This window comes from Phasianus colchicus, chromosome 12 (genome assembly GCF_987193195.1).
Source record: "Phasianus colchicus chromosome 12, bPhaCol1.hap1.1, whole genome shotgun sequence".
NCBI classification, from domain to species: domain Eukaryota; kingdom Metazoa; phylum Chordata; class Aves; order Galliformes; family Phasianidae; genus Phasianus; species Phasianus colchicus.
In genome coordinates, this window is record NC_143447.1 from 10,902,493 (window position 1) to 10,929,631 (window position 27,139).

General features: G+C 35.6%; 2 protein-coding genes across 3 annotated transcripts in view; one reads left to right on the forward strand and one right to left on the reverse strand.

Moving 5' to 3' along the window:
- LOC149916271 (protein FAM227B-like) overlaps positions 1-27,139 on the reverse strand; it is a 64,617-nt gene that overhangs the window by 19,473 nt on the left and 18,005 nt on the right. The gene's annotated exons all lie outside the window — the stretch shown is intronic.
- Positions 8,571-27,139, forward strand: part of FGF7 (fibroblast growth factor 7) — a 30,222-nt gene continuing 11,653 nt past the window's right edge. Inside the window, exons 1-2 of one of the 2 annotated variants that reach the window (XM_031587643.2) lie at positions 8,571-8,795; positions 9,664-9,902. In XM_031587643.2, the coding sequence (XP_031443503.2) occupies positions 8,632-8,795; positions 9,664-9,902 (403 nt within the window). In that variant the 5' untranslated portion in view covers positions 8,571-8,631. The remainder of the gene's footprint in view (positions 8,796-9,663; positions 9,903-27,139) is intronic. The other variant, XM_090148926.1, reaches the window with a different exon arrangement.

A 27,139-nucleotide genomic window follows, 5' to 3' on the forward strand; every position in this document is an offset into this window, starting at 1 on the left:
GCATAAAAACACTTCCACAGTGCAGAATGTTTCTAATAGAGTAAATAAGCTTTTGCATATTTTTCAATGTTTTGTGATTCTACATTTCCTACTGCTTCACACTACAAATTGTGGAAATCAACAAGATTGAGTTTTCTTCTGATATCAGAGTAGTTGATACTGACTGCAAAATCAAAATCTCTAAGTCTGGTAAATACAGCATTAACATTGTTTGTGCAAACTTACTTCATCTTCTGTGGGCATAATCAAGTGCTCTTTCCACAGCAGTACAAATAGAGATTGATCAATCACAGAATCTCACAGAATCATAGGAGTTGGAAGGAATTTCTGGAAATCATTTATCCACCTCCTGCTAAAGCAGGCTCTCTACAGTGGGTTGTGCAGGCAAGCGTGCAGGCAGGTTTTGTGTACCTCCAAAGATGAAAACTCCACAAGTTCTCTGGGCAGTTTTTTCCAGTGCTCTGTAACCCTCAAAGTAAATAAGTTTTCCCTTGGTATGGAACTTCCTGTGTTCCAGTCTGTACCCAGTGCCCTTATTCTGTTTCTGGGCATCTCAGTGAAAAGAGCATGGCCCCATGCACTTGACCCTCACCCATTTAGGTATTTCTGAGCACTGGTAAGATCCTCAGTCAAGATTATTTTCTTCTTGATGCTGATGAAATGTCCATTAAAGTCATGTTGGTTGCAAGGCCATGGAAAAAAGTAGACAAGTAAAGGGCATTACTGACAAAATTTCACAATCCTCATACTAGGATCTAAGAATTGTAACAAGGTTTTAGAATACTTTAAGATAACTATCTTTTCTTCCACAAGCTTCTCAGTCAAGAAGAGATGCACATTTTAGGCACCAACAGGATTTGTCAAGAAGGGCACAGACCATTACTTGCATAGAAAAATTCATCTGTAACTAAAGATTATAGAATACATGGTAAATTTGATAAACTATTCACCAGAGACATCTTAGAAACCAAGAATTTATACTAGATGCTGCCAATGTATTCTTCATTCCTAACAATGCTATGAAACAAACAAACAAACAAAGGCATGATCTTCGGAGAAGGATTTTATTGCAATGTGGTTAACTAGCAAAAAACTGACTGTTAAAATTCTTTCAAGTAAAGAAATAAATAAATATTTGAGAAAAGAGTGATTTTATCTTCTTACTCTGTGTTTTCTTTGAGAACTGGATTTAAAAATAAAACACACTCAGCTGGCTCCCATGTTCAGCACAGTAACATTATCACTGGAGCTGATACACCTACTTTCATCTTTGTAAAACATTTTTTTCATATGTATCAGAAAAACCAAAATCTGGTTTGTATACACATGGGAAAGTTTTAAAAATGATTTTCAGGGTACTGGATATTTACAAGACGTCATACGCACTTATTTTTTGTGCTCATAGTCTCCAAAAATCACATCATTCCTATACGAATAATGAACATTCTTATGAACATCATCTCTCAAACATGATGCTTTTTTTTTTTTTTTAAACATATGCCACAGTTTTATCTGTAATGGAGGAGGAAATTTAAACATTGAAGCAGAAAGGTGGTAGTCATACATTCTTTGTAGTCATACAAAGTCAGTTCAAAACAATGTTCTTTTAATACAGAAAAGATCTGCAGTAATGCATGGTCAAGCATGGCATAGCCAAGAGATGCAACACCTAGAAACTAGGCAGACACTTCAGATTCATTTACTCCAATATCGTAAGTTGATAAGAAAAGCTGCCACTGCACTAGACAAATTGCTCTCAAGGCATCAAGTTCTCTCTCCTCTTTAGTACTAAAGTTTAAAATGTAGCCTGCCATGGGAGAGAACAGAATATTCAGGTGACTTAGTCCTCAGTTGGTTTCCCCTCTGCCTCTTTATCACCTCCCAAACATGCTGCATTCCAATTACACTTAGCAGTAATATTTAGGTTTGAGCAGATAAAATTTATCTACAATGGACAGCCTTTGTCAAAAGTAAGTGCAAAAAAAAAAAAAAATTGCAACTGAAATGCTATTAAAGCATAGAAATTACTAATTTACTAACTCTATATTACATATACTAATGTAATAATTTGATGAGCAAAGCAAGCCAGGAGTGAAGAGGCAGATCAGACCTATATCAGTTCTGATTCAGATCTGTTTTAAAGCCTGTCCTTCATCAGCTGCTGACAAAATTCTATCCTTGCTAATGCCATAAGCCCAGCAAATGACTACTTAACAGTGTAACAGCTGCAGTGGGAAACATTTAAACCTCAAGAAAGTACAGCTGTTCACCAACAGAATGGATCACTCCTTGAATGTACAAAAGAGCTACGTGTATAAAGAAGCAGGACAGTACCTTAGAATAAAAACTACCATTCTAGGAAACAAAATGTCACATCTTGTCTAAACTCTCTTTCTGGAGCTCTGAAAGGAACTCAACAATTCTGACATATTCTCCACGTCCTCTGAATGCAAAGGCATTCTGAAAGTCTACTCTGCTTGTTATATTCAAGCCACAGAAAATCTGGTCCACCAGTCCATACCCATGCTAGATGCCAGGAACCATGCTGACACACCTGCTGTAACCCTGCACCTGTGCTTGGCATCAGAGTACAGATGACAGCATCTTTACATTCTCCTTTCACACTCTTATCAAATGAGTGCTCTCACCCGAAGCTGCACAGATGTAGTAGGATGTTGTGGACTTCACCATCGAAGAGGGAATGGAGAAAAGTGGAGAAAGTGGTGGAGTACACACTGTAAATCAATTATTAACACAGTTTCTTTATTAAAGGCTCTCTTAATAAGTTCACTCAGTTCTGCAAAAGCTTATTTGTCATCCCAATGGTAAACAACTGGAAAGTACCGTAACTGTGACTGAACGGTGTCCCTGTCTCTGACAGATATTTAATAGCATACAATTATTACAGATAATTGCTCTTTTTTCTAAATTTACTCATGCGTTTTTAAGTCCCTGCAAACAGCATAACCTCGCAGGGGAACAGGGCCCTTTCCTCCCCTCTCACTGTTATTTTGCTATTTAGAACATATGTAAAATAACACAGCCAAATAGTTAACTGAAGGTTAGGAAAGGTCTTACTGTAGCTATTTCCTGAACTCAAATATTAAAAATAGTACTAATCCAGTAGCCTTTCTGCCATATACAGTCCCATATTTTGTTATATTGCATTTGTTTTTATTGATGATATCAACCTTCTTAGTTGCCTACTTTGAACAGAAAAAGGCAAACCACTGAAGAAAAGTCAAGTTAAAACTTGACTTAAAACACCTGCAAATAACATAAAAGAAGGAATCCATGTTAAAGCTCGGGTGAAATCCTGGACCTGCTCAAGGAGGTTGGCTAAGATATAGCCATGCCCCTTAAACTGGAGATGTCATAATTTACATCAGTGTTACTCTGTACAGTGGCACCTTCAGTGCACTGTATGGGCAAGTGTTTATTTGAAAGTCTAAACAATATAAACAGTATACTAAATGAAAATATATGAATGATGTGATTACCCACATAGATATTTTCTATTCCTTTTGATGTTCATTTATAGATACATCAGTTACAGATCTTGCTGTTAGGTGAGTCTCAGTGAGAAGACTGTCTTTTCAGGAACTGCATGAGAAAAATCAAGAATTTGAAGAAAGAAAATACGCTTGGAAGAAAGGGAAAAAAACAGAAAACAAAAAAAGAATGAAACATGTACTTTGCAAGAGCAAAGGCTAGGAACAAACTCCAGAAAACCCATACTACCTACTCAGAATACATTAATGTGATTGAAAGCCAGATGTTTAGCTGTGTAAATCACTGCAGTATGATAGAAATCTGACTCATAAATCATTCTAATTTACGTAAGAATATATTACCCATAATTTTATATCTTTAATGTCCATTTAAAATGTAACTATTAGTCAGGAGATGACAAGACACTTTATTACTTTGATAATATTAGTTTGACAGTCTCCATGAGTATGCAGTATGATACAGACTTTAATCTGTGTCATCATTCTCTTCCTCACAAGTTCCCTCCCTAACTTAATGCACCAGATAAATTACTGGTGTTTTGTGCCCTTGGAGTATGTTACCCCACAGCACCAGTAATTTTTCAACATGGAGCATGTACGTGCATGTGATTAAGTTTTTAAAATTCCATCCCAGGAGTGCTGTTGCATCCAGAATACTCAGCTGGAAGCAGTACACTTCACATCTATCACCACTCTTTGATTACTGAAACTGCCAGCTAAAGCAGGCTAGAAGCAAATTGAAGTCCCTCATATTTTGGGCCACACCAAAGATTTGCATTGCAGATTCATGACCAACCAAAAAACTGCTTCTGTGAAAACCTTGGTTCCGCTTTGTGTTTTGGAAGTATTCCTGTTATACTTTCCTTGCCTACTGACTTACTGTCTCTGTATTTCGGTCCCCATCCCTCGCTCAGATTTTTGCAGTAGCCTTTCTGAATCAACTTCCTCTCTTCAGTGCCAGTTCCTCCTTCCCCTGCATGTTCCTAGCAGAGTTCAGTCCCACTCTCCTCATTAAATCCTAGTGCTCTCTCACTCAAAGCATTTTATCACAAATTCAGACCACTTGCTATCTCTACTCCACACAGCCAGCTTTCAGATTACTTAAATACTACAGATACATACCTATTAGATTAGCCACTGTTAAGTGACATTGCAAGTCCTTCAATTAAATACAAGTATATATCCATATAATTGCTGTATGTTTTTACTAATCCTTTCTTTCTGACTTGAACTGGTTATATCTTCACCTATCAAAGGTGCAGTGCTTAATGCACCCCGTCTTACTATGAGTAGATGCCAGAAGGTAGTTACTGGAAATCTACTAACCACAGTATCTTTATTGTGCTTTAATCAAAGAATGCAAATTGTGGTTAAAAATCAAAGACAGGACCATATAGTTCACACAATCTAGTTCCTTTCCACAATGAGATATTAATTAGAAATATAAAGAAATATTTGAAAAAGAGGATAACTTTTCATTCTCAATCAACCTTTGTTCAATGAGGTATATATGCAGCATTAGAAGATGAATGAAGCCACAGTTAGAAAACTAAGAAAAAAATAGGCTGGAAAATGTCCTCCAAGTCTGCCTCTCCAATTGAAAGGAACTAAAATTGTTTTTTAATATTAAAAGACTTGCAAATAGACAGACTAATAATGGGTACATATTATTGTGGCAACAAAGTTTCATTCTTGCTTTAGACTTCATTCACAAATTATATTTTTGTTACTGTTAATAAAATGTTTAGCTATCAAGTAAACCGCAATAATTAAACTACGTATGGGTCAAAAGTGGCTGGCCTGTCTGAGTACTTAAAAAAAAGAAACACAAAAACACACTGTGCGTGTATTTCAGTCTTGGATATCTGTGCATAGCTATACTCTGAGTTAAAAGCAAAGTTTGAATAGATCATTTCATATTTATTGCTAATAATATAAAATTTAATAATTACAAGTGAATTTCATAAGACATTTCCACCCCATTTCAGCTATTGCTACAGGGTCCTAATATCCAGCTTCTTAGGTTAAAAGTCTGACAGTGAGACTATCTTCTTACTGCCTCCAATTCTGAGACATTTGGCAGATGTTCTAAAGCAAATTGGAAATGGATTGGGGAACAAGGAGCAGTAGAATATCAGGTATGTGTTGCCCCGAAGGCAAGTTGGACAAAATGGAGAGTTTTCTTGTTGTGATTTTTTTTTTTTTGTAAACTGCCTTTATGACCCAATGCAAAACTTGGATGGCACATATTACACAATTGCACAATTTTCATAACTAAAAGCAAAGTTATTTTCACTTTCTTCTTTCCGGTATGTGCACTGCCCACAGCACTGCTGCAAGCGAAGCCAAGTAAGCACGAAACAATGTATGAGTTAATGGAGGGCAGGTTTTAATATTAAAGCACATTTTGCCAATTTTCACGTGGCCACGATACTTCGATTTATTTCTTCAAATACACTCTTTGCTAGAGAAATACAGAACTGCTAGCATCTCAGGTCAACAATTTCTCTGTATCATTACAGACTTGCTTGGGATTCGATTTGCAAAGCCCTTTGTGTGCAAGTTTGCAAGAAGCTAGAGGAAAAAGTGCCAGTCAAGCTAAATATTCCATAGAAGTAAAATAATTTGAGAAGGTTATTAGTTGTGCTTGACTTAAAAAGAAGCGAGTTAATTCATGCAACAAATCATGACTTGCATATGCAGATCAAGATGGCATCCTTTCATTAGAAATTAAGCAGTTGTACTTGTGCAACAAGACAAATCTGTGTGATTAAATAAAAATACAGTAAAAAGATTTTTCAAAAACGTTATATAATTAGAAAATGTGAGAATGTTGAAACTATCAGCAGTAATTAAAGAATAATTACATTGTTCACTGACTAAGCTTACAGCTTGTGCCTTATTTAAACTTCTTTTATTCTAAACAAAACTTCATAAAGATCTGAACTGAAACACAGCATAAAAACATACAGAAAATGGTTTATTTTTCAGACTCAAAAGAAATACATGTCTATGGCTGGACCGTGTGCAGTTCCAGCTTCCTAGATCTGAAACCTCAGGTACATATCTTTCTCCTGTAACTAACTATCAGAAACAGTAAGTTAGCAAGGAAATTATAAAATTAAAACTAGTTTGGATCTGAAAGTGAAAGCTGCTCATAAAAAAAAATCCACACAGAATATTTTCAAAACCATTTCTACTTGCATCCTACTTTGCTGAGTAAAACACAGTTTACACGTTACCTTTGGTAGCATTCTTTTTAATACACAACAGATAAGCCTTTTGAATACCACAGATTTTTTTCATTGCTATCATTCTGTAGTCAGACTGTGGAATAGATCTGAGAACACACCGATATAAATCCAGCAAATGTACTGGCAAAATTACAACTGGGCTAAATCATTGCAGCCCCACTTCTGGTCAGAATGGTAGACGTGGGTTGACAAGACACAGAGTCAAGGCGGAAACAGCTGTAATCACAATTTACAAGGGTTAACTTAATGAAAGTCTCTTTGCGTATCTACTGTGGACATTCAGCCTTTGGATGTCACACAGTGTCATGCACATACCGAGCCCTAGCTGAACTAGGAAAGCTAGGCTGAGTCACAGAATATGGAGAACAGTCCAGTATGCTCACATGGAGATACTAAAAAGTTGATTACCCTTGGATTGTGAGTGAAAACGGTTATAAATAAATGAAATTAGTGACAAATGGGATTAATCCAAGGGAGCACTAACAAGGAAGTTGAATACTTCATGGAAGTAAACAGCTCATTCTCTGTATTAAGGAAAGGAAGTGTAATACAAGGTCAGGTAGTCACTTCTACCTTTAATGTTTACTTAGGATCATCCTCATAAAAACCCCTCTGTCACTTGTGTCCCCCTTACCACAAGGTGGCACATATGTACTCTGCATGGTCTTTAGCTGCTTCTGTACAGCATTTCTATTAATTTCTAAGCAGTAACCGTTATCCATTTCTATAGAGTTGCCTGAGCGGCAAGGGAAGCAAAGCAGGTAATGAAAAACTGCATTATTACATCAAGTATAGACAACTAAATAATTACTGATTCATGAAATCCAAGCTTTCCTTCGTACAATTATCTACAGAAGGGTTTGAGATGTATTCTCATTACGAGCGCAGAAGTTAAACAAGATAGAGGCATTTTAAAACCTAACTTCTGTAAGCTTTAAAAATACATTCATCAGATCCTCAACAGATTTTACAGGTGAAGTGGAACACAGACTTTGGATAGCAGACTGATGCTACAGACAGATACAAACACATCAGCAGAAAGCCAGGAACACTGACCCATTACTCCTATTCTGGGGAATGGAAGTCTGCTGGCCATCCACTGGCTGGTGCAAGAGAGTTTTACTTGCATTGCTAGAACTTCTCCTTCTCACATTGCAAGTTTCAGGAACTAATAAGCACCTATGCTAAGGAAGGCTGATCCCTAATAGCACTTTTCCCTTGATGTTGATAAAGATTGTGCTTTGAACGTCAGTCTTTAAAACATCCAAAAATATTTTCATTTTTCCCCAGTGGAAGATCAAGTAAAATCTCAGTGATTTTTTTTGTTTGTTTGTTTCTTTGAAAAGAGTGGTCCCTCTTTTCAAGTCTATGATATAAAAGCAAGCAGCGCAATTTGTAACACAGCATACTCTCTCCACAGTACATAATGAATACACGTTTTCTGTGTCCATCAGAAAGGCAATAAGCAGAGTATGAATCCACTGAGCTGCAGAAAAGATTCGAAAGAAAACTGAAATAAGTGTCTGTGTCTAAAAGAGAGCAGAAATATTTTTTAAGACAGAAAAATACTGACCTAAACCAAAGCACAGAAACACTAACTAGCACGCAAAGCAATTCTATCCACACATCATGGGATCTGTGTTTTTAGAAAGTAGATTCTTGGAGATTTGAAGTATAAACTATGTACATAGCTCCCTCTGATGACCATTGGACACGATACAATGCAAGCCTCCTTTTATTTTTGTTCGTGCATTCAACTGACAGCTGACTGGTTAAATTCTAATTGCTTCCAAGTGAGGTCAGCAAAGGTATTTATCGAAAAGGACTGAACAACAGGCTCTACACACACATGCACGCACACGCATATGCACACATCTCTCCAGAGTGTTGATTTATGGAAACAATTATTATTTTGGTGGAGTCTTTCTGAGCTGAGAAAGTTTGTAGCTGCAGTGGTGTGTCTCATGTTGCAAAAAGCAGACAACAGAAATGGAATACTTGGGTATCCAGCTCTTATCAACAGGAACAAGTAAGTTATCTGTCCTTTACGAGAACGTTTAACAGTTTCTAACAGTTAATAGGCTTTATCTTTGTCTGTATATGCTAGGTGCTAAAGAGCATTAAGAAAACTGTTCATATTGATAAACTAAAAAAAGTATATAAGGAATAAAAACACAGGCTAGGACTGAAGTCTGTCTTGAAATGCAAACTATGGAAAAGTTACCTGATAATCGTGCTAATAGCAAAGATATATGCATGAAGTAATCAGCAAATTTTACCATGCATGAGAAAGTATTTCTACTTTATCAGTAGGGGATTTTCGGAAGGACTTAAGAGTGAAGATAGAACAATGTTTACAATCAGTTTAAATGCCTGTTTACGTAATAAATAAGTTATGTGAAAGATATCTATTGTATATACATTTGTGTATTTGTAAAAGTCAGCTTGGCATGTCATACATTTATGTAAAGTACCTTTCAGTAGCATAATGTATCCTTGCACGTCTGTAACAATTGAGCATAAAGACTTACACATGCACCTTTTCTCACAGATCTTTTACTTTCAGTGCAAGCAGCAAATTCAAGTAGTACAGAAGGTTACAGCAACAAAGGTTTTTATAACTTGTGTCTTTAAAGGATATTCTGACTGAAGAGATATTTAAGAAGCTCTTCTATTTCGCCATTAACTATTAAGGAATAACGATCAGAATTCTAGAAGAGGGAACAATCTCATTTAAATGAATCTGTAACTCGTAAAGACAGAAGGCAGGTCGGTGACCTAAGAGCAACAGCCTACTTGAGATTTAATTTTCATTATGTTGTTCATGAACACCCAGAACACTGCACTATAATGCACAAATGGATACTGACATGGATCCTGCCAATTTTGCTCTACAGATCATACTTTTACATTATCTTTCTAATGGGCACTATATCTTTAGCTTGCAATGACATGACTCCAGAGCAAATGGCTACAAATGTGAACTGTTCCAGCCCTGAGCGACATACCAGAAGCTATGATTATATGGAAGGGGGGGATGTAAGAGTGAGAAGACTTTTCTGTCGAACTCAGTGGTATATGAGGATTGATAAGCGAGGCAAAGTAAAAGGGACGAGAGAAGCAAACAACAACTACAGTAAGTAGTATCTTTGCTTTTCCTATTTGACTTTTTAAGAATTTACGCACCATTGTTTCCCTATTCTTGATTTATAGTAATTTCAAAAGAATTTTGTACAGTGTACTGACCATTGTATAAGATGAGTTTGCCAATTAATTCTACAGCAGGACATTTGTTATTGATTTTGAAATGCGTCATTTTAAATACTACATGGTAGATCTGCTTATGTATTAGTTACAGCTGGTAACTATTAGCAAACAGAGAGCCTATTTTAACAAGTGAATTAAGGTTGTAAGTATGAAAATGTATAACCACAAACTCTGCTCATAAAATACTTATGAAACATTAACCTATGCTTATACAGTCTACAAACTACTTAAAAGTTTGCTATGTTTGAGTTAACAATTAAAATATATGCAATACTAGAAAGTTCAATGGAAAGAATTATGTAAACTGTCTTGCAAAATCTTTCAGAGAGCTTGCCAAGCCAGGGATCAAATCTATTATAGTTTCTGCAGTTCATTATTACGATGATCATGATGATCAAAAAATATTCTCTCCTCTTTCTTCCAAAAAGATGACTCATCTAGAGAGAATGGACATATAATATTTTGCAAAGCTGTAGCAAATACAACTTCAGTACAGCAATTCTTTTGCCAGTTCAAATCTATATTTTTCACACATACACTATATATCTCCCATTAATGACTACTGATGGCATCAATTTTACAATCACTATTTTTCATATCTTGGCTTTCATGTTATTATACAGATTGCATACTTAAATGAATATGACATCTACTTTAAAAAAAAGTAATGTCTTAAAATACAACAATAAAACACAGAATTATATGGCATATTTCAAAATAAAATTAGAAGGCAGACATGCTGGTCTAGTGTTTATATTCATCTGAAAGATCAAATTTCTTTCCAATGTGATGCTATTAAATACAGTTTTAATATAGGTTCCTCATACCATTGCACGAGCAAAATAAAAAAAGTAAATTAAACAGCCAAACTATAAGAATTATAGTGCAATTCATCTTGCAAGTGAAGCTGACACTTCTATCTATAAAAACAGCACATTTCAATGCTAAGCACCTAGACAGTGGGTTTCAAAATTTATTTATTTCATGACTGCATTAATTACTTGTCAACTTGAGCATTTAAAGCTTCATTGAGTAACATTACCATTTCTTTTAAATTCTGTTTCCATATGTCTCTTTTCTTCCTGTCCTATTATGTAGTGAACAGCTATATTGCTCTGAAAGACAACACATGGCCAGCAGCCAAATAAATTATTTGGTCCATATTCAAGAAGACTCCCATTGAGTTTCAGGAGGACATTGTTACAATAGGGATCCATAGTGCTAGCTTGGAAGTGAAACGTAGCTCTCAAAAATAACTGGAAGAACTATTACTGGTGGTTGAAACAGTTGCTTCTGATTTTCGCAGAGAAGCAAATATCGGCTGTATCCATTTTTTTTTCCTATTTTTATTTACAAACAAGTACTTAAAATATTATGGCAGCACATAGAGCTCAGTAGTTACATAAATTTGCCTTTTGTGTTTCTAGACTGCTTAACTAAGAACTCTTTAGTAATTTAGCATTATTTCAAATTCAAGTAAGGTTTCTCAATTATCTGCAGGATTCCATGCTGCTGAAGCATACTAGTGATATCCTGAAATGTTTTGTAGTAAAAGCAGCAGAGGATACCAGATCATCATGTGTCAAAGGCAAACCACTTTCTCGTAGAATTCCTGAGCACTTTATGAAGATTTACTGAGGGTAATAAACAGCTACAAATTATAGAAACACAACCTTGAGTTATTATACGCTTACTTTTATATTTAAAAAAAAAAAAAAGAGAGAGACAAAACCAAAACACTGAACTCTTTCTGGTAAACATAATGAGCATCAGAAGAAAATCAACACTTGAAAGGTTTATCTGGTAACTGAGATGCACTGTGATGAAATGTCATCAATAAAATTACTAAAGTATATGGGAAGTTTCTCAACATCTTAAACTTGGGTCCCTCTCCACAGTTCAGCTATTGTACAGTAGGAAATAGTATCTGTTTCTGTTAGATAAGTAGAACAGGGAAATATAGACAAAGGGAAACAAAAATATGAGCACTGAATTTCTGAGAAACTCAAAAATTTTGCCTAGTTTGTTTGTTTTGCCAGATACTCTAGTCAACAGTAAGAAGCCTTTCTGAATATGTGTTTATGGCTCTACACTAAAATATGGCTCTACACATAGAGAAAATGATGGGGGGGGGGGGGGGCGGCAGGGGGGAGAAGAGGAGAAGACAACCTGAACTAATCTGCTTTCCCTAAGCAATTGTTTTGTTTGGTTAACATCAGCAGATTAAACTGGCTATTTCTGAAAAGCATCATTTGCAAATTGTATCCATTACTAAACTGGATTATTCTGAGTGTTCAAACATTCCTGCTCTGTGAACTCTGGTTCTGGAAGTTTTATATTAGTAAAATGTAAATCAAACCTGTCTCTTAGGATGGAATCCCAGTACAGTTGCAGCCAAATTAATCAACAGGTATGAAGAACTGCTCTGAGAAGCATCTTCAAATTTTATCCTAATTTGCCACTAACACATTCTCTCTCCACTGAATCATCACTAACATGGACTACTAAAATGAAAAAAAAAAACAAAAAACAAAAAACATTTTTCAACCAACATTAAAGAAACTGCATTGACAGCCTTGCAGAGTCAATGACTTGTTTTCAGCCCACAAACTGTGGAGCATGAATACTGTGAATTGCAATCTTCACAATTAGAAATTGTGAAATTAGAAATGTCTGTAGAATGATACCTTCATCATTCTACCTGATAACTTGGGTAAGTGCCAAAATTCACACAGCTTTTCTCAGTCAAGCCTACATAGTAAGAATGCAAAGATGGGGAGGAATTAGGGCTTCAAATTTCTCAAGTAACTTACAGAATAAATATGCGCCATATACACAATGCATATTCTCTAAAAGTAACAGCTGAAAAAAAAAATCTTAAGATGTTAATTTAAAAGCTGATGCATTAAGGGTGTGTGGATTGAAATTCCATTACATAACTCTGGAATAAATCTCAACTCACTAATAGTAATTAACCTGTATTCATCATTCACTTGTTTCAAATTGCATTAGAAGTCAATTGCTTAGTTCAAGAAAGGTGTGTACTGTATCAATGAAAGCAAACTGATGAATCCCATAACAGTGATGACCTTGTTATGTACCCAAAGAAAGTTATTCTGTGTATGTTTAAGAAAGCAAAGGAGCCTTTTGGTGGACACAAAACTGGTAACTCAAAAGTAAAATAAACAAATAATACAAGAGTAAACTTAGTAAATTTTCACTAAGTGGAGGAAATCACTTTGCACCTCACAGAAACAGCTCTGCTTTCAGACTGAAGACTAAAACACAGAGTGAGAAGTGTCACACATTGACAAAACTAAAACAAGAATTTTAGATCAGCCAAAAGATGAGAGCATCCAGAAAAATCTGTCATTATTCATAACACATTTACCTCTGACAATCACTAATTATACTTTGCCCAAGCATAAACCATTGGTTTTATACTGAAAAGTAAATTTTGTATCTTGTTCACATAAAACAATCTAAGCAGGCACTAAAAACAGACCTCCAGAATTAATGACTGAAAGAAGTGAGTGATGGAGCAGATCATGGAGATAACACAGCATTTTGTTAACGCCTCATCTTTGACAGAAAATAACTCTCTCCTCCATACTGCTTAGTTTTTAATTCGAGTTTGTGTCTACGAATTTCATGAGATTTTATTTTTGTTCATAAAAAAGGAAAGCAAAAATCAGAGTTCATACTGACTTTATCCAAGAGGATTTAAAACTACAACTGGATGATGCTTTAGGACTTTCCACGCTCTGTTGCCTTTGGAATCTCATTTTAAAGACTTCAAAGGGCCTCTTAGTTACAAGAAAAGCCTTCCCGGAACCTGAATCCTAACATGTCTGATCCTATCATATTCCATGTGCACTCTAAACCCAGAAAGTGTCTGTTTCCTCCTCTTTTCAGTGGGTAAAGAGGACCAAAAACATGAGGAGAAAAAAAAAAAAGATAGCCTAGTGATATCTAGGCACGAAATGGCTGCAATCTCTATTCAAATTTTTATCCTAAAATAAACTTCTATTGGAAAATTATTTCTATTTTGATCAAAATCCAGAATCTCGTAGTGTTCAGCAAAATTAAATGAAGTCTAACTTGGTTTTGTGCAAATGTAATCTGTTGACAAAATAAACCTTATCTGCATCTCAATGATTAAACATTCAAATGTGCCTAGAATTCCAAAGTATTTTCAATAGTATTTTTTATATGCTTCTTGGGCAAAAACAGGTACTGGTATGCATACTGTGCTTTCACATCAAATTTTATTTCTATTGTTTATATACACATTAAAGAAAGGAGAAGGTTCAGTATTTGAAAATTGAATCCTTTAAGGCAGATATTAATGTACCAGATTCATTTGAGGTTTATTGTGCTCCAGCCATGCAGAATGCCTGTCTTTACAACTGCATTCTTGATTTCTGAAGAGTTTGTTGATTCAACCAATATGTTGGCCTAAGTAGAAAATAAACCCTCACTCATGTGAAAGTTATTTTGCTTCATATTAGTATGCTGCTAATCTTTTTAATTACTATAACAGAAAGATTTCATTCAAATAGCAATTTCTGCATATCTTTTAGAAATAGCCTACAATGCAAGTGTGACTCTCTAATGGGGTATTAACTGGATCAAAATACAAAAAATATCTTTAGATCTTCCCAACCTCTAGCTCTTTGTCCAGCACTAGTGATAATTACTGACCCTGAAGTTGAAACCTGTGATAGAGAGTCTGCCTATACTTTTATCCATACCTCATTAGAAAGGCCAGCTTTTCACCATCAACTGCTGCTGATGACATGTTTTAGCAAAGATGCAGTTAACAGAAACATCTGAGATATGTCTGTCCTCCAGCTTCTACTGACTTTTTGCTAACAGTGCCCTCTGGGAGAAGCAAGGAGTAAAAATGAAGGGAATTAAGTCTTGAACCTCTGCAGCAAGGTTCTTAAGAGCTCAGCTATCAGTGCTCAGATCTAAGCTCAACTGAAACAGTGACAGGGGTTCTAAAAAGTACAATCAGAAAAGTCTTTATTACTTTTCGAATTTACCTCTTGAATCTATCTGCATCATCTTGTCCATTCTGTAGCATTTACCACAGAAAAAATAGTAGCAGTTTATATTCAGTGTTGTTCCCACTCTGAGCACAAGGTGATTGCTTAAGTTCTGTAAGGAGCTCTGGGCTCAGTGCAGTCAACAGCCTCAGGAGCTCACATATACCAACAAGGCTGTACCTATCTGTGTGCTTCAAAACCAGGGGATGAGCTAAGAGAAATGTGAACAGTGGAAAACAGGCTGAACCTACATCTGTTGTGCTTGAACCGATTCATTTGACTTGATATCTTTATAATTCAGCTGTGATGCAGTTTTTCTGAATCACTCAACACAGGGACTTATCAGAAATGTGCAATGTCCCATTTTAAGGGAACCATCAATCAAACCCAGCAGCTTACTGCAGAAGTAGTTGACAGATAAATTGAAAATGATAAAATGAATTCCTTCTAGCCCACATCTTTTCCTCCATTATCTATAATTCCTCAATGGAAAGAAAAAAAAATGTAATAATCAATGCCGTATGTCACTAAGCATGTTAATTATCCATCCTATAGAAAATTTACTGAAGTTGCCCTGACCTGAGGCTCAAGAAGCTTGAAGCTAATCCAAGTTTTTAAGCAACTTGCTTACAAGCTCTGGGAAAATTCTTCTAACTCTCCAGGCCCTTGCACACAAAAAAAATAATAATTCATCTATGTGTAAAAGAGCTTTAAAAAAAAAAAAGATCCAAACCTACAAAAATATTGTGCTAATATTATAGACAATAAGTACTTTTATAATAAAGTACAGATTCATAGAATGGTAACTAGAATAAAAGTCAGCAGCTCGACAGAGAAACAGAACTCAAATCTTAATAAAGCAAATTTGCATATTGGTAAATAGAATTTGGTAGAAAATTTAATTTGTTATACCACATTTGCAACACAAAACAAAAATCAAGACATATCCCTTCACAGCTTCCAGCTTTCTGTATTGTTTGAGTATTTTAATGTGATTTTTTAGATTTCGAGGATCCTGGAATACTGTGCAAAGTTATTTCTTCCCCTGTATTTTCCTTAAAACTCAGAAAGATCAAGACATCCTAAAGCATGCAATGATACTTCTCCACATTGCAAGATGTACCAGCTAGTCATATATTTTGGAACACTTTCTTCATGAAAAATGAAGAAGTTCAGGCCAGTGAAGGCTGTTACTCTCCTTGGGTGGCACAATGGTTTCATTGCATAATTGACTGCCTATGACTATATTTGGCAACAGTATTTCAATTGTTGGTTTTTTTTGTTTTTTTTTTTTTTGACCTCTGACTTTATTTTTAATTTTTAATTCTGGATATGAGCTGATGGAAAGGTCAAGTTAGCCTCCTGGTGTATGTAATTTAGAAACATTATTAAGAAAAAGTTAACAGTGAAAATTCCTATGTCAGTAACAAAGGTTAACAGTCATAGCACTGAATTGTCACACTTCAAATCTTCCATAACACATGACATCATTTATACAAATGGAAATTTTTTTTTTTTGTAACAATTGGTGTTGAAAAGTTGGAAACGGATATTCACAGATGTGGCCCACAACTCCATGCAAGCACACAAAAAGGCAATAAAAATACCAATGCAATCAATACACTTTCTTGGCTATTATGTAGCTTTGGAAAGAACAAATGAGATGAGGATTAAATCATAATGGATTTTGTTTACAGCATTCACACGCTGCCTCTGCCATGAAACCAGTGCTTGAACACTTCATCAACAGAAGACTAAAATCTCCTAAGCTGAATTAGTCAAACAGACAAGTATATCCCAGTTAACAACAGCAGAGCTATGTCAGTTTGTTCCAAGCAGGCACTTGCTCTTTTCATTTTCTAGTGGGAATCTGACAATTCAAACTAAAAACAACAGACTGAAACGATAAAAGAATCCAGATATTCCATTTAAAAACCAACATTTTACATCTGAATGCTATCCTTCAAATTTACTTACAGACGGAATGCTGATAGACGAATACAAAACTAAATGAAAACACAGATAAGAGATCTATTTCATGGAACCTACTACCAAAATAACTTCTGAAACAGGGAGAATAATAAACACTACTCAACTTCATCACTTCAATATTCTGTAAAAACCCCTATTATCTATGAGGAGGCTTGTGTTTTTTGGAGGAGTCTCTTAGCATTCTTAGCATTACTACTTCTAAAGTTTAATAGTATATTTGTCATATTCCACTTCTATTTTTGCTAAGATGGTTTGCTTTCATCTGAATGTGTTAATAGACACTGGGAGGTGCTATAGACTATAAAAAGAAGCTGATCAGACTTGTCCTCAGTCATTTTGTTACCAGCAATTTTGATATTTGTCTAATTAGAAAGTAAAGTCTTTTAAAATAAAACCAACCATGCTAACAAGACATGCTAATATGTTCCTTAACAACCTGTGCTAACTTTGTAAGTTTTTATTGTGATGTTTAAATGTCAAGTGTGTTTTCATATTTCAATCAGAGGTGGCTGTTCAGAGCAAATACACAGATATAGTTCTGTTAAGGACAGAAATGATTAAGGGTGAACACACAGTCTAGAGCTGAAGATACCGGGATACTTACAGTCAACAGGAAGTTTTGAAAAAGTTGCATGTGCATCTGTGCTGGGCTCAAATCCCAAGGCTGCACAGGTGCCACAGTTCTGTGGACTGTTTGTATGCACAGCTGTAAGCAACGTGGTGGTGAATGTGAGGTTCTACCTGCTAGTCAGGAATGCATAAATACCCACTATCCGAGCTTTCTGGTTTCTTGAATAACACACTTGCAAAGCTGCAGGATGATGATAGATTTGCATTTGAGTGGTCTATACGAACTCTACTGGGGACAATGTTCAGGCTTTCCAGCTAGCCACTGAGCAGCTGGTTTTGGGAGAAAACATGGGTGTAGCTAATAAGAAAAGAAGGCAGCACAGAGCAGGAAAGAAAACAATTACATTTGCTGTTCGTATAGTTTCTGCAACAAAGATTTTCTGAAAACAGCAGTTGTATTACCTGATAGAAACTTGCAAGGAAAATGGAAAAGATAACTGAATCCCAGAGGATGCAGCCACTACCAATACAATTGAAAAATGCAGCTTTCACCAACAAAACTCTACTATGCTAATACATTTCCGTTGGTTAGCCTACGGACATCCAAGCAGTTGATCACATATTAGTGAGATTTTACAAGGATTTAGGAAAACAGGTCTGTAAATCCAGCAAATAATGACTCAAGCAGTGAGACATGCTAGTTAGGGCCACTTTGCAAAACAAACCACAGGTTTTCACCGTGAGAAAGGACACTACAAGATCCTCCTAATTAGCAGTCCTTCAAGCTTGCTTATACAGGGAAACTGCATCTGAGAAGACCTGAATTCACCATGGACGTGTAATTTCCCAGCACTACAGAAAGAAAAATTGTAATACTACCATGCTGTAAGGACAGGGACAAGCACCTGTGTCCACAGTGAGATTTATGTTATGTCCACACAGCGCAGTTGCTTCTATTAGTTGAGCACATCTTATCAATATCATTCAATAACACCAAATTGGTGCAAAAAAAGAAAACCCCTACAACATACTAAGCACTTGTTGACAACGTATGAGCTGCAAGCGTGAAAAATAATTAAACAATATTTGTGGATAAAGTAATGTTATTAAGCAAAAGCTAAACTGGATACAACTCTTAAAGGCTACATTCAAACTACAGGTGAAAAAAAGCCTTTTTCCTATTTCCAGTAGCTCCACTCTTCTAACTGAACCTTCTACATCTTTAACCGACCATGGACATGCTGGCCAACATTTCCAACACAGTTTTAAAACCAAAAGGAAGGTACATTACATTCTAGGGCAAGCAAGCACTTCCTTAGAACACTCTAAAACACCGTATGCAAGTCAGATCAAAATGAATGAAGTACACTTCATCTCTAAATTACAATTTAAAAAAAAAATATTCAAACACTCAGGAAATAAATACTAGCACTCACCTCATCAGGTGAAAATATAAGCAGTATGAAGAAAATCACAACAGGAAACAAAGGGAAAGCCTCTTCACTTTAAGGAACTCTCCTTACTCAGTGTCGACCAACTAAATTGTGCCAGCTGTGCATCTTACTAAGGTAATCAGTACACAGGTGTTCTGAGACTTCTACTTGTTCACGTCCTGCTACCCCTACAGCACCAGTGCTGCTATTCAATCTGAGCATGTGCTCCAGCAGTTGTTCTTACTGGGGCTGTAAAAGACAAGTGGTCTGGCTTATTATTCTACCTTTTTACCAGTGTGAAGCCATACATTTGGGTGAACAAGTGCTGGAGTTTGTACTTAACATTCATTAGTTCAAAGGAAACCAAATGATACAGGAATTTTGAGTGTAAGCTGAGGAGAGCCTGCATAAAATATAAAACTAAATGGCAAGAATCCTAGGCCACTTACACTTGTCCCTTTAAATGCCTCATAAGTTGAGCAACAAAAATAATACAACCATTAATAAAACCATTCTTTGAAATTAGTACACACCCACTTCAATCAGAATTTTCAAACAAGTAAACTGGTGCCCAGACTACTTGATTGTAAATATCAAACTAAAATGACTTTGTATGACTTCAATTCTGTCTGCTTCTTTGTGTGACTTGAGAAATTCAGAAATGCAAATAGCTGTCATGCAACAAAATTAAAGAAAAAAAAAGATTGCTACATTTTTCTAGGAAACTATTACCACATCTTTCAAGGAAATCATGCTCTGCTAATTTTTTTAACTAAGTAATCAAGTGTTTTGAATTTGAATTCATCTATTTTAATCATGTTGTTCTAGGGCATGTTCTGAATGATTTAATGACAATTTGTGCAATGGTACTTTCATCCAGATGGAACACTGGAAGCAAAACTAGTCCATACTGTGATGATAAAACGAGCACCAATGAGACCCAAAGCAGAATTTTTCATGTGATTCTGTAACACGTTTAATAAGGTGGTGAACAGCCCAGCTCTGATCCAACCAGATTATTTAAGAGAATATGATGAGAGTTCCAAGGCCTGTATTATTTAAGCAGAAAATGATCTAGTGAGAGAAGAGATATTTATCATAATCGTTGTGGGAAAATATTCAAAATTGTTTATTATTTGGAACATAATAAATACTTGTCTTTGTCAAAAGATTACTGAATTTTAATCCCAATTTTCTTCTTTTACAACAAAAAACAGAAGCAGGTATTCTGTACATATCTTATCCTTTTTGGGTAAGATGTGTGGACATCTCAGAGACAATTTTCTAGAAATGTCCACAAGCACTCAAGTGACATTTCAAGTTACATTTCCAAAAGGAATACTTACACCTAAACCTCATAGCATATATATGATGATTTCTAAATTACCTCAAAACAAAAAAAAAAAATCACCATTTCCTTTCTCCCTCTTCACATTAGCTGTTCATTATTTTTCTGTCTGTGATACCTTTCTGTTCAGGGTATATGAGAAAGTTAACAAACTTTAGTTTTACACAATCACACAAGAAAGTAACTGTTCTTAGTTCCCCCAAAGAATTAGCTATGTCTATTCCAAAACTAGAATGTGTATTAATCCCACTGCAGTTGATGAAAGAAAACGCATGGCACTCTTGCCTGCACGCAGCACTACAGATACTGATAGTTTGGGATCACAGATTATTATAATGCCTTCTCATTCGTACGTCAGCAACACAGCTATGAATACTTTCAGATGAAATCAGCTCAGTAAGTGGAACTGCCAGTTATAGTTCCTGTTCGCACATCTAGGAGCTAGCTACAGCTCCTCAAAGAAGTTTGCTCTTTTCCAGCTCCATACCCATCCCAGTGGGTCTTTCTTTGTTTTCCTCTTAGCCTCTGTTGGAGAATTATTTGTATATACCATCTATGGTAATCACATGTGCTGCAATTTATCACAGTGGTATTGTACAAAAAGCGCCTGCTTTGAGCTGTGCCAGACTGTGCCATGTTTATTTCATTAATATAGGTTTTGGCATGAAAAAATACTCCTTCATTAATGTGCATAGTATTTGATTGAAAACTCAAAAACACAAAGATGTAATCAACATGAGAAAGTAGTCATTGGGAAATACAGCATTAACTTTCTTTTCAACATATACTCAAGACACGGGTGTTCTATTCCTATTGACTTATGACAAACCATAAAGAACTATAATTAATAGCCTAAATAGCTGCTTTTGAGAGTGAAAAAAAGAGTACTGTACAGCTGTGGAGGAGTTAAGTTACTGACTAGTGGAAAAGCTATCTAGTGCTGTGATTCATCAGGAAAAGTTTGCTCAGGAGTTGAAAGATCCATATTAGGAGAGAGAAAAATACAGATGGTTTGTAAAAGCCTGGCTCTCCTGAAATCAGTCTAAGTTTTGTTATTGATGCCTACCAGAGGGCAATTAAAGGATGCCAAATAGTAACTCTTGCTTCTGCAATTCCATGTTCTTTTACTTCAAAATACTTTTTTGTAACATCAGTGGTACAGATTGGGCATAAAGAAAAATGAAATTCTTGTTCCATCATTAATCTCTTCCTGACTTTCAAGTCAGAATTATTTATCTGTATTTTACCGACAGCTATCACAGAGTAAAATTCCTATTTCTATCTACTCTACAGAAGGTACAGGCTTAAGGGCACAATACATCATGATATACTCAATTTAGGATGTTCAACTTGAAAAATAGTTACCCATTACTTCTCAGATTTATGCGCAAATAGAAGATAGAAATAGAAGTTTATACTAAGTGTTTTGGAGCTATATTAAAACCATAGACCCACATATCTATACTGAGTAGAAAGTAGTTGCCTTGCTTACTCTTATATTTAAGTATATATATTTAATAGTAGAATTATAAAAATCTATTTTTGCAGAACCTATTCTACAGCGTGCATTGCATTCATATATGAATCAAGAATACATTGATAGTCACAGAGGAATTCACATCTCACAAAAAGAGGATAAGATGCACTTTGTTTCATGCTGTGTGGTAAAAACAAACCTTCTTGGTCAGTTTTGCTACTTTATCTCCAGCAGCGTTCTGTTGCAGTACAGCTGGAGTCACAAATATTTTAAGAAAGAAAAGGTTTATTCACCACATTAACTGCTTGGAATACCCATAATTGCTTTAGTTAGAGCAAAAGCATATCAAATTCTTTACCAAGAACAAGTTTTTTGTATATATTTTAATACATACAGAGCCAACCTCTGTACAATAGAATTTTGTGGTCTTCCAGGCTTCTATTGAGTCTAATATTACACAGTAACTTTTATGTTATGAACGCCAGGTAAGAATAGTGCCATACAGAGAAGAAATATTCATAGAGTATTTATAAACAGGCAAACTGAATCTCATCAGTTCAAATTTGTAAAAACTTGATGCAAATCCTCCAAAGAATAAAAATGTGAGGAAAACACTGTTTGTACATATACCTTCTGCTACTCAGCCCATAATCTGATAAATCCACTGTCATGTGAACTCTCTTGCTCTGTGATCCTGTAGAAGAAATCGCTGCCATATTGCTTTACTCCTTTACAGAGAACATTCTAGTTTTCTTGCTTGAACAAGGTCCTAGCTGAAAGTCATTTTCAAACATCTACATTTCATAGACCAGCTGCTTTCCAGATTTTAAAGGAGTCCATATAGTCTGCTACAGATTGTTTATGTATCCCTTCTATAGAGCCTGTCAAAACTTCGTGACATCAATGCATAAAAAAGCAAAATAAGAATTATATGAATTGTCATAGAGAAAATAAAAAGTGAAGCATTCCCAAAAGCCCCTGTCTGAAGTTGTTATCAAATGCTTGAGTGGTATGAGATCTTCCATTTGTCTAAAGATCAAGAGGAAAGCCTGTCTTTATGCTTATGCCAGTGCACCGCACTGTAGTCTATCAAATAGGCTGTTTGATTATTGTCAGAGATGGAAATTTGGAATGCTGCCAATATAATAATATGGCTGTTGGGATGGATCTGAATTTAAGATATTAAATATTTTAACAGACTGGTCACAGACAACTTTATTATAAACAGTGTAGTGATAACGTAGTACCTGTGCGTTGAGAAACACGACAACTGCTGCAGTTCTCAGGTACAGAAAAGCTCACATCTTTCCTTCTGCAGTTCAGGGCCTATAACGTATTACTTATTTGGTAAAGAAATTAAAACATTTCTTTCACATTTTAAATAGTTTCCTATGGCTACCTGAGAGACTACTGCTAAAGCAGACCAATTTTGCTCATGTTTTAAAATTGAACTGAATAGTGTTGGGTTAATTTCTATCAAAAGATTCTTTAATCTTTCTAAAGGACTTGGTCAAGGTGTTTAAGGAAGGCAGAGTGAGGCAGCAGTGTGCACAGAAGATCCCCTCTTAAACTGCCCTGTAGGGTGGCTACTGGGGTAACAAAGAACAAATGGCTGACAATGCAAGGAAGCTTTCCAGCTTCATAGTTTCCCTTTCAGATGTTCTCCTTACGTACCCTTTGCCGACTTAAATGATTATAATGCAACTGAAATAAACATAACTACACTGATTTACACTTGGGGGTGTAACAATTAGAACAAAAGCTAGAGAAACAGCATTGTGTATGCAAACCAATAACGCTTAACAAAAATGTGCTTTCAAGAAACTCTTCGTGTTATTTGGCTAAGGCTATGCTCTGTTAACTGTTTAGTCTGCTGTCTTAACTCCATGACATTTCACAGTTTAGCTGGGACTGATAACTTCTCTTGAGAAAATAACATTACATTATTACATCACAACACACTGGAAGTAGTTCTAGAGCCCATTTCTTCTTCTGGGGGTACGAGTTAACTCCAACTAAAATGCTGACCAGTATTTCCACGTTACACTTGAGAAAAGCAGAGCGCAGAAAGGCTGTAAGGCTGTGCACCAGTGACAGATGGTGCAAGGTGCTTATTGCTGTGTGCAATGTGATGAACGATCCCAGTTGCTACTGGAATTGGGTTTCATGGCCATGACCACCACAAGTGCAGTTACGACAGAATCTTTCTAGAAAAGAAGATCTGTCAGCACATACTATGAAAATGAAAATAATTAGCTATACACCCCAGGCATGTGTGCACAAACCCATCACATTTCAGAGTCTGCTGCGAATAGCCACAGATGGCATTATAAGGAATCCACTTTGGGAAATACATACATGACATTAGCTGCAATAGTTTTCTCGCTTACTTCACGATAATTACACATGTGGGCAAAACTAAGTGTATGCATAACTACTTCTGTCAGCAAACTCAAAATGGTTAACACCTGATTTCCCCTACATCCTAACATTTGATGTGAAGACTGAAAAAAATTATAAATGACTTTGAAACTGGATAATTCAGCTGCATTTAAAAGGCAGGTTACAAATCACACCAATAAATAAATACATAATAATTGAGACATTTGGCTATAGCTCCCACAGTATATTTGCTCTGGCGACACTAATTGGTCCTGAGTCAGAGAAACAACTTTCCCCACTGCTGCTGCAGCTGTTTTTCTCAGTTTTGCTGTGGAATCATAAAGCTAGAAGAATACTAGAGATTAAGATGAGTAAAGTAACTCATCCATAAACATCTGGTCATGTAAATAAAAAGAGAGGTTTTTAAAAACCTGCCTGTGTGTAAATCAGTGGCAAATATCATACTGATTTTCATAGTCAGCTTGATATACTGGACAGAATTTTTAGAGTAGTGAGTAACTAGAAGTAAATTAGTGTTATCAGATGAAATGAAGACAAAGATTTATTAAGCTATTTTTTTTTAAAGACAGAAAGACTGTTGGGTAATTAACACACATTTTGATCCCTAACGTGAGTTAAGACAGAAGAAATATCAGGTATAAAATCCTTATTTATTTATAGGAATTAGATTAGATCATATGATCAGTTTTGACTCAAAGTTTGAGTTTGTTGGTTTGTGGGATTTCTTCCTCCATTTTTCTTTCCATTAGCTTACATTTCAGTGTTTGCTCTAATATATTTTTTCCAAATTCAACCAAAATCTAAATTATTTGTCGGCAGCAAACAGAACAATTTGAGACACCACATCATATAAATATATGTCCAGCAATGTTTTGAAGGCAGAAAGAATGAGCCAGATGGTTTCTATCACTCCCCACTCTGGTACAGGAAGGAGTTAGGATGGTTTTCTTCGCAGCTTCTTACATTTTGTACCTTGAAAGGAATTATATACTGCTTGCTTGAGTTCTTCTGGACAATGTAATTGATGTAATTAGATGTTTGTCTTAATCTGTTCCTACCCCAGGTAGCAGATCCAATTTGAAAATCTAACTGAAATGGATTCAGTTGGGTCGCATTGGCCCTATATTTAACTTCAGTACTTAGAGTACAAAAAGAGGTATCTCTACCCCCGGAAGAGATTTCAGTGTTTATGAATTAAATTTTCTTAACTGTGTGAAACAAAATTGTTCAGTCCAAAATTAAAATCAATTTAAATTACTCATCCCTATGCCAGCAGCTCTTCAGTATAAAATTAAGCTCTAGAATACTGTAGCCAGCTTCTTCTTTATGTGTTCACTTTCTGAGTTTTACTGATTTTAAATAATTCAGTTATTAGCCACATCAGGGAACATTTTTACTATGGAAAAAAATGCATTTCACTGTATATTTAAAATAATAATATAGTTTTCTGCCCTAAGACTGCCATTATGATCCTTCTGTGAGCGTTTAAGAATGGATCTCAGTAATGTTTGCCAACAATGTACAGTTATAAATATTCCTGAGAGAATAGGAGGGGAATTTTTAGACTCTTTTTGTTCCCAGCATGCAGCTATGCTATTTGTTTCCCAAGCCCACGTCAGGGACCAGAAAAGCTGGCACAGAAATGGCTGGAGACACTACACTATGCAGAACAAAACAGCCAGTCCTCGTGAGTGAGGGGATACTGCACACGAAGAAGAGCAAATTCTGGTTCAGCTGTATTTTTGCCTCCTGTAACTGGATGAGCCCAGCAATGCTATGATACATTTATGCCATCTTTCTGACTGCCTGCAGCCACCTTATCTGGGTGATAAGCTGTAACATCACATGAAATGCACCTGGAAATGAAATTCTTCAGAGCACAAAACAGACAAGTAATCAATTTCTTATACGAACAAAAAATATGTGAATATGGATTATTCTTCTTAGAAAAACAGATGAAAAACTCTCCCCATGAAAAGACAGGACTAATTTTACATCAGCTATGATGGCTAATTCTACACAGGAAAGGGGAAAGGAAATTTAACCCGCAGTGACACTGGGGAATATTTCCAAGACAGCAGCTCTTTATTACATGAAAACATGAAACAGGATAGTGACAAATACTGAAGAAGAAGTTGATTTATTTATAGACTTTTGCATTATATAAGAATGTGGAGAGACAGGACGCTCTGGTCTAAAGTAGAATTTTATAAGTTTTAGATTAGTAATATAGCAGAAGGGACTGAAGCTCTGAATTTGAGAAGTTTTGTATCACTAAATGAACACATCTCATTTTGCTGTGAAAAGGCTAATCAGCAGTTTCACACAGTTTTGCTGTTCTGAAGCTAGATCCTAAAAGTCTCCAAAACCAAAAGAGATTGCTTATTCTAGTGAAATTACCACAGGAGATTTAAATACTAGAGATATCCTTGATGTGACTGTGATTTGTTGTTCAGCACTAAACAATTTTTATAGTGCTTGGAAACACTTACAATTATTTTGTAAACAGGCATTCCATTATCCTTTTTTCCATTTTTAATATCAATAAATTGTTAATACTGTAATAAAAGAGTGCTTTTTCAGATTGGGAATTAAGATTTGGATTTTATAGGACACTATTAACTTAAAAAGATACACTGTTTTTTCATTGAACCATACATTTAGCTCCAAGGCAATTTTTATTGGAGGGAAATTTAGTTTCCAAAACAAAAAAGAGAAACAACAACATACTATATGAGAAGCTGAGCAATAAAATATTTGTATGCACAGTGGAGATCAGCAAAATTGAAGGGTTCTAAATAAGTTTAATGAGAAAGTGAATGACTGATTGGG